Here is a 9,301-nt window from a genome sequence, read left to right on the forward strand (position 1 = left end):
AATTTACATCTCAGGATATTTACCATACTAACTTTAAGATATTGCAACCACTAAGAGACAATTTCTAAAAATCTGTTTTTCAAGAAATCAACAGATTTTGTAAAGGACATGAAATCACATATAAAATTACATTTACATTAAGTAATTGTAGCATATGTGTGGTTTACATGGAGTTACTTGATAAACAGATGTGCAAAAGCTCTCTTAAGACTGTTCTCTCCCCCAGTGCAGCACCTTGGATTGATGAACTGACCCTGAAGAGAGCTGTGCCCTCTCTTCTCCCCCAGTTTCCAACGTACCAGGGCTGTCTTTGGCCACGAGACCTTTGGCGAAGTCGCTGGGCGTGGGGGACGTGCGGCTGTCGCGCGGGGCCGCGCCGAGGCTGTTGCAGTACTCCCACCTCTTCTGCTGCAGCTCCTGCAGCCAGTAGGTCATGTCCTGCCGCGTGGCAGCCTGCGGGACACGGAACAGAGCAACGGTGAGACCCCTGCCTGCCCCTGGTACACGGACACAGCAATTCCAGGGGCAACAATAAACCCAACGCGGATAATCAGCACGTCACCACGGTATCATCACTCAGAATCAGTGTGATTGAAAAGAAATAACCACAATGCACCAGGTGCACCTTGTGCTCACATGGACATCCATGATTCTCATGCCAGAATTTTTCATTGGAAGTGGTCTCATGCATTCCCTGTCTTCAGTTTTACACTCAAACTTTAGAAAGTGCATCAGTATCTTTTATTTTACACAAAAAAACACTGTTTAAGCATATAACTACAAATCCATATTATGGGAAAAATCCCATACACATTCAGGAAGATTCCCATTTTCTTTTAACTTGCTTTCTTACCAGCAGAAACCACCAAATGAATAATTCATTGCAACGCCTCATACTTTAATGACTAAATCTACACACTGTTCCTGATGATCCCTTGAGCTAACTAGCTTCTATAGAAAAATCATTTTTAAAACAAAACAAAACACCAAAATTCAACATTAATGCCTAACCTACAAGACTACAGTCAAAAACATGAACGGCAGTAAGTCAGGAAGAATTCACACACACCTTGAATCAGAGCTCTAAGTCATTTCAAAGCAAGTCAAATGACAATATACAAATATCAAGAAGGGACAAGTGAAGGTATCTGACACTGCAGATGTTCACAGAGAAGAGTTACTGTTATTCCAACATACATCCTCAGGACAAGCACCTGACCTGGTACCATGGACTGTTCAGTAACAAAAAGTTAACACTGATGAGAAGACACTCCCCTAACTCCTTTGGGTGGTCAGCATATGGAGTGCTTATCTCTTAGCCAGCCTTTCTCCTACCTTCTCCCAAAGTGCATGATTACACTATTAGTGGAAAAGATGAGTATGTTTATTCTTTAAAGACAACCTAATTTCAAACAGTTTTCTGTTCTGTTCATCACAACTTAAGGAGGGCACCTGTGCAAGCACAGCTGCAAAAGAATGAAAAGCAACAAGACACATTTCCTTTAAAAAGCATATAGTAAGTGCGCACAAAGCACAGTAATGGCACAGAATTGCCTTCATTTTTCACAAGAGAAAGCTTCTGGTCTAGTCAAATTGAAGATTCATTGGCCATTATATTTTGGCCCCCACAGCAGCTAATGACAAGACAAAGCACAAACAGCACAGCAAACAAAAATTGATGCTTCCCCAGGGTGCTCTCTCTGGCTCAGCAATTTATGATCTCAGTTTAGCAATGAAAGAGACAGATTTTTATTTTACCTTTTGGCTCTTTGTACCCCTGCAAGCTTTAACATCCATGACACCCTAGAGCCAAGTGCTCCAAAGCACCATTCAAGGAGATCAAGCAGAAAACCTCAGCTATTCCTGGAGCTGTTGCTCCAGCTCCTTTCAGTCCATTATGCATATGGTAGGATACAAGATATATACATCAAATAAACATTCATAAATCAAGCAGTGAAACAAACAAGTGATACATGAGGACACTGCAGAGTCAGTTGCTAAGAAAGATCTGTAATCAAGATACTTCTAATCTGAAATGGAAATCAGCTTCATATACTCTTTCTTGCCTACTCACAGGAAACCACAGAAAACCGTTTCCCTCATAAAAAAAAAAAATACATAGGGTAAAGAATAGTTTAGAAGGTCAAAGAACTGGACTCTGGGAAATGCCAATCCCCACAGCCACCTCTGGCAGCTTGGGAATGACCACCACAGGAGGAGGTTTTTAAGTGTACAGACTACAGTCACTGCTTGCCAGGAGTAAACGTCTCCCCTTCTACACCTAGCACTAAAGTATTTCCTTTGGAGCTTTAGCCAGTGGTAAGTCTTCACTTCTGGTAAATTTACAAGAGCTTATACTTCCTTTAGAGACACTTGCACACAGGCCACGTAAAGCAATATTTTACTGTGCTCCAGCAGAAAACCATCAAGAATTCAAAGAGCTTCCACTAACACAGGACGCAGTACTTACGTGGTTCTCTTTGCTACCACAACACGGCTAATGAGACAACCCACCTGCAGTCAGTCTAAGTTACACCTACAATTAACTTCTGTCCGTGACTTCTTGAACTTAATGAACCTCTCCCACAATTTGTCCTGTTACCATCTCACCAATCACCTTCAGAGAACAGTGAATGGATTTTATTTGAGCTGCTCCTTGCTGTTTTTCAATTCCCAGCTGCACACGTGCTCTACTGAGCTGGACAGATGCCCTCAGCTCCCGGGAAATGCTGTTGCTGCACACAGGGACAGGCAGCAGGGCTCATCCTTCAGCAGAAAGTGGAAAGGCAAAGCAGTACAAGGTTCTCAAGCCCCTGCTTAAGTGATTTCCCCAAGAATTACTCAGTGCCCTCCTGCTGCTCCTTGCCTTCCTCTCCTCCCAAACACAGTCCTCATCTTCTGGACTCTTCCTCTCCCTTTGAACAGTTTTAGGTGAGTTTATTACACGTATCTCAGTTATTTACAAGTAAAAATCTCTGTTGAAATTAGTTTTGTTTAAACAAAATTAATCATTGAAGCTGTTGTTTGAAATAGACTGTTTTAAAAAACCAAAACAAAATAAAACCAAGAATCACACACAGAATATTTAAGTCTTCCTCTTCCCCTAATCATAAAGAGCACAAATTTGGAAACATTTTTTTTAAATTCACTTAACGTATCAAAGAAAGGAACACTTCCCTGCTTGCCCGATTTCTCATGAGTTCTCCAAGTATTTGGCTACTGCCCACCATGAGAGCCAAAACGTTTAATTAGGGAGAGCAGCAATCAATCCCACAAAAGATCCTTATAGCTACTAAAGTATTGCTAAGGTCCATTCTTACTGCAGCACCACGCAGTCACATTTCAATGGATGCACTTCTGTGAGAAGAAAAACGACCCTGAATGTCACCCGAACTGGTGAGAAATAAGGAATTACTGTAAGCATACTGCTGCGGATTTACAGCCACAGTAGGAGTAAAAGACGCTCTGAAGTGAAGAGCCATACAGTACCACGTAGTTTGCACCTTAAACAATGGAAAATTACTATAATTTAATTAAAAATAGTCCCCTATATTCTCTGTGAAAAACGAGGTTCATTTTCTTAAAAAAATGTTTACGTTCAATAAAAATAAAAAATAGACAATTAGGGGACAGAAAAGCAAAAGTTTCCAGCTGGGGTGCCTCACCAGAAAGCACACCTTTACTCTTCTAAATGCTATGTTTTAAGGATCACTGAGTTACACATTCAAGAGATCCTAATGCATGATTCAAACATTCTCTTCGGGTTTGATCCGTTTCAGTTCTCCCCCAATCATTTTATCTGGTCGATCCATCTGTAGGTGACTCCACTTTGTCTGGTAACATGGTTCTCATAAATTCTTCTCCTGAGCTTTTTGGTTATCCTCATTTGGATAAGAAACAGCAGTCTTTATGCAGGAACGCAGGTATGGACCCTCCATACCTTCTGGTTTGGTCAGTTTAGATAATACAAAGAGAAAAAAACTTAGTCTTTTTACTGTTAACACTATGTTACAATCAGAAAATATACAATTATCATCTTTTTAAACTCTATTAATAACAGGTAATACAGTACAACTATACATATAGTATTCATTTTAATATTTGCGAAAAGCCAACTACATAATAAGCATTTATAACATTCTCCCACTAAGAATGATGTAGAACTGTCACCTTCTGATGCAGACATGACACAAACAGAGAATGACACAAACAGAGAATGACTTGGGGAAAACATCCATGCACTGTCATCCTCTGTCTGGACCCACCGGTGGAACACATATGCCAACATTAAAAACTTTAAAGGAAGAGTCGAAAGAAATGCAACAAGCAGACCTCACATTTTGAGAAATCTCATGAAAATTCTTGCTACGTTTCTGAACGAAGACAAACTCTCCCTCAAGCTACTTTGTAAAAAGGGAACATCACCAGAAAGTTTGCATTTCTTCAGATTTACTATTCCTGCTATGCTCAAACACCAAATCTGGAGCCAAATGGCTTCTTCTGGAGGGCAGCCCAGCTTTTAATTAAAGCACTCCAACCACTAAGCAGCAAAGTTTAGAGCAAAAAGCATCAGCTCAGACAACAAACCACCCTCAGTGCTGAGCTCCCTCCTGTGCTGTGTCAGGCCCTGCGGCAGAACTGTTCAAGCTCAACATCACTGATCACTGCTGCGCCCTTTGAGATCACTGACAAATTACAGCAGCCACTCCTAAGCACTCTCAGCTCGGCAAGTTTGGCGTGCAGCATCTTCAAGCATCAGGGCCCTGAAATCTGCACGGTCTGGAATGCTCACACTTGGCCAACAGGCCAGAGAATTTGTTTTCCGTCACAACTCTGTGCAACTTCTGTTCCCCTCCCAATCCACCACTGTTCACAGAGAAGTTACCCACAGTAAGTGACCAGATACACAGCCCAGCATCACTGGCCAGAGCTCCTTTGTTTCTGAAGCAGGCAAAATGTATCACTACAAGACACTGCTTTAAAAATAAATGAGAAATGCTGCCTTTGTTCATTTATATATATTCATAATGTTAATTATTTCCCCCCTTAATGCGAGGGCTTGCTGTGCAGACACGGCCAAATGTTCATTTGATTGAGTTAGCAGCATTCTGTGTTACAGCATGTATCTGCAGGATCAGTATTTGCATGCCTTTCCATGAAAATATTCTCAAATGTAATTTATCCCTAATTCATAAAGGACACAATTTTCTGTGCTCCTTTACCTAAAGGGATGGTATCTTTTATATATATTTAAATGGAAAAGATTTTTACACACACTTAGCTTCTTCTGCTCTATTGTACCTGCTGGAAATGTACAGAAAAACCATAATAACACCAGTGGCAGGTTGGTTATCTACAGCTCTAAAATATGAACATTTTGCTTTATTTGCTGTCAAGGCTGCAGTATATTTTTTCCAAATTCTTATCTGGGAAACGAAGCTAGAGTACATCATAGAGTTCTCAGCTCCCATTACCTGACAAAAGGCTGAGCAATCCAGATGATGGAGTAATTACACTAAAAAGAAGTTGAGGCATTATAAGAAATAGTGCATTCCTCAACACCATCACGATTTCAATCTGGAATTCCAGGAGCTAATTTTTTATTGCTCTTCCCAGTCTATAACACTGAATGGGAAAGGCCAGATCACAAGATACGGAAATTTTGAACAAGCAGCAAATTGAGGAAAACAAAGCATGTGAGTTACAGGCTGAAGAATAAATACATTTGACTTGACTTTATTCCTCGTGCTCCGTGTGTACTGTTTTCTTGATAGACTAAATCACATTTGTTTTTAACAGGGGCTGGATTGGAGGGGGAGGGAGAGGGGTTGGGTTGTTTGGGGTTTTTTTCATTTACCATCTTGAACTAATTTGCAATTCTACATATACCTAAGTCAGCTGAAGGATGCTTTTAAAAGCCTTAAAGAACTATCATATTGGACAGAAGAAAATTAATTTCAGCTGCAAAAACCCTATTCCTTGGTGAATGATATGGCCACAAAATGCCAGCTGGTCCTGCAATATCCCTTAAGATTTTCATTAACTCCTTCCTTACTATATAAACACCTACAACATAACATCATTCTTACGGACAATCACTTGGCTGCTTTAGGGCATCACAACACAAAATGATCTTTTTCTGCTAATTGCAGAAATCTGACTTTCTTAACTGGCACCTTTTCTCTATCCCCATAAAGGAAACATGAAAAAAGTTCCAATCTGTGCAGATTCTTTCCTAGAGAGCAGCGGAAAAACAATTAACACGTAAAATAAAGGCAGAGTAGTAACATCACAGACCAACTGATACCAATAAAAACGTGAAAAAGAAACCTCCCATGTCTTACATTTGTGCATCAGTGCTGAATATGATTTGTGTCTTCACAACTGCAGAAGACACCCAAGGCTGCTGCCAAAGTACTGTCTGACAGACTATTTATTACACAAGTGGCAGACAGCATTTCACACTGCAATCTTAATCACAAATTCCGTGTTTCTCAATAAAAACCCTCCCATTCAAAAAGCACCCTCGACACAAAACTTTTCTGAAGATTTCCATGTGAAATCACAACTCACTGGATGCTAATTAAAACAAAACATCCTCCAACTACTGAAACCAAAGCTTAAACCAAGTCTGCAGTTTTAATGTCCATAACACTTGGGCTATAAAGGCAGATCCATCGAGAGCAGTAAAATCTTTCACAGCTATACAAAGGTAGTTCTTATATGCGACTGCATGCAACTGATTACACTGCTTTTACCTAAGCAAATATCGTTAAAATTATTATTGTATGAGTGTTCTAGGTAAACAGATTTCTTATTCTCTAGTAAATCGCGTTAACAAGTCTGTATTTTGACATTTTTACTCATCAAAACAGAATGCTGAAGAGCTTGACACAACCGCGCTCCACAGTCCCAGCAGATGTTATGACTGCTCACATCTCCACTGTTAGGTGCGTAAGAGGTATTTTCCAGTACTCAATGGGAAGTTCTGCTGTTTAACACTTCACGGATTATGCTCTAATACTAAGAATGTTGCTCAGAAAGTACACAGTGCATGTGAAAAGTTACATTTTATGCAGAAGAACGTTCCCTGAAGGACACAAATCTGCCTTAACAGAACTCAAAAAGAATGGATACTCGGAAGAATTTATTTCTTCTTTACTGAGTCAAAATGGTTTCCCTGTTTGTTCGGGTTTTTCCCCCTAGGCATGGCAATAGAGGAAAGATATGTTAAATAATCCAAACATTTACCTCTCGTCCTACGAAAATCTGAGTCCTTGAACAGACAATGCGATAAGCAGCCTCTGCTACTCTGAGGAAACAATTCTCCCTCCTCTTCCTTCCTCCCAAAGCAGCCTAGACGCAGACTCCTGCCACGCATTATCTTTTCAAAATAAACACCCCAAAACTGAAACCCGACAACTCTCTCCACACTTCCAAAACCCCAACCCACCAGATTTCTTCGGAAATGTTTTTTCTGCCCAGACGATTCCAAAGAACGCGCTCAACCCGTGCTCAGAAGCATTTCCTTCCCCTCAGAGGAGCAGTGTAAACACGACATCGCGAAGGAGAAAGACGCAGCGAACAGAGCGCGGGGGCCGGCGCGGTCGGTACCGCCGATCCCCGCGGCGTTTGCCAAGCAGTCCCTCCCCTCCCTTCCCACAGCGGACGGCCCGCACGGACGGCACCGGGGACGGGCCCGGACGGGAGCGGGGACGGTCCCGCCCGCCCCGGGCCTACCTTGAGGACGGTGACGGCGCCGCCGGGGCTGTGCACCTCGAAGGCGGCGGGCTCGTCCCCCGCCGCGGCCGCGCCGGCCTCGGGCTGGTGGTAGCTGAAGCAGGCGGAGGCGATGTCCAAGTGCCCGAGGGGCAGCGGCTCCTGCGGCCCCTTGAAGTAATAGAGGTAGCAGCGGCGGGGGTCGAACACGAACCAGCGGCTGCGGAAGCCGCGCAAGGGCCCCTTGCCCGACAGCTTCTGCAGGTACCCGCAGAGCTTGGGGGCGCCGGGGCCGGGCTGCTCCCCGGCCGGACCCTCCTCCCCCTCCGAGCCCGCCGCCGGCATCGCCTCGGCCGCCGCGGACGCAGCCCCGCGCAGGGAGCGGGGCCGGCTCGGCCCGCGCCCGCCGCCTCTCGGGACTTGTAGTGCGGGCGGGCCCCGGCCCGGGCAGCGCCGGCACCGCGCCCGCCCCGCCCCGCCCCGGCCCTGCGCGGCCCCGGGCTCCCAGCGCCCGGCCCTTTGCGGGCCCTGGGCACCCAGCACCCAGCACCCGGCCCTTTGCGGGCCCCGGGGACCCAGCACCCAGCACCCAGCACCCGGCCCTTTGCGGGCCCCGGGCACCCAGCACCCGGCCCTTTGCGGCCCCTGGGCACCCAGCACCCAGCACCCGGCCCTTTGCGGGCCCCGGGCACCCAGCACCCGGCCCTTTGCGGCCCCTGGGCACCCAGCACCCAGCACCCGGCCCTTTGCGGCCCCTGGGCACCCAGCACCCGGCCCTTTGCGGCCCCTGGGCACCCAGCACCCGGCCCTTTGCGGCCCCTGGGCACCCAGCACCCAGCACCCGGCCCTTTGCGGGCCCCGGGCACCCAGCACCCGGCCCTTTGCGGCCCCTGGGCACCCAGCACCCGGCCCTTTGCGGCCCCTGGGCACCCAGCACCCAGCACCCGGCCCTTTGCGGCCCCTGGGCACCCAGCACCCGGCCCTTTGCGGCCCCTGGGCACCCAGCACCCAGCACCCGGCCCTTTGCGGGCCCCGGGCACCCAGCACCCGGCCCTTTGCGGCCCCTGGGCACCCAGCACCCGGCCCTTTGCGGCCCCTGGGCACCCAGCACCCAGCACCCGGCCCTGCGCGGCCCCGGGCTCCCAGCGCCCGGCCCTTTGCGGCCCCTGGGCACCCAGCACCCGGCCCTTTGCGGGCCCCGGGCACCCAGCACCCAGCACCCGGCCCTTTGCGGGCCCCGGGCACCCAGCACCCAGCACCCGGCCCTTTGCGGGCCCCGGGCACCCAGCACCCAGCACCCGGCCCTTTGCGGCCCCTGGGCACCCAGCACCCGGCCCTTTGCGGGCCCCGGGCACCCAGCACCCAGCACCCGGCCCTTTGCGGGCCCCGGGCACCCAGCACCCAGCACCCGGCCCTTTGCGGGCCCCGGGCACCCAGCACCCGGCCCTTTGCGGCCCCTGGGCACCCAGCACCCAGCACCCGGCCCTTTGCGGCCCCTGGGCACCCAGCACCCAGCACCCGGCCCTTTGCGGGCCCCGGGCACCCAGCACCCAGCACCCGACCCTTTGCGGCCCCTGGGCAC

At 47.7% G+C, this 9,301-nt stretch overlaps 1 protein-coding gene across 3 annotated transcripts in view; it reads right to left on the reverse strand.

Moving 5' to 3' along the window:
* The window catches only part of TBC1D2B (TBC1 domain family member 2B), a 32,435-nt gene extending 24,371 nt beyond the window's left edge, over positions 1-8,064 (reverse strand). Inside the window, exons 1-2 of one of the 3 annotated variants that reach the window (XM_066196119.1) lie at positions 7,741-8,064; positions 300-453 (exon numbers count right to left, since the gene is read on the reverse strand). In XM_066196119.1, coding sequence (XP_066052216.1) covers positions 300-453; positions 7,741-8,064 — 478 coding nt within the window. Of the gene's footprint in view, positions 1-299; positions 454-7,251; positions 7,353-7,740 lie in introns of those variants that run through there. The other 2 variants (XM_066196120.1, XM_066196121.1) reach the window with 2 other exon arrangements.
* Positions 8,065-9,301: the final 1,237 nt, after the last annotated feature.

Source organism: Chamaea fasciata, unplaced genomic scaffold (genome assembly GCF_029207755.1).
Source record: "Chamaea fasciata isolate MVZ Bird 193981 ecotype frontalis unplaced genomic scaffold, bChaFas1.0.hap1 SCAF_14, whole genome shotgun sequence".
In the NCBI taxonomy this organism is placed as follows: Eukaryota; Metazoa; Chordata; class Aves; order Passeriformes; family Sylviidae; genus Chamaea; species Chamaea fasciata.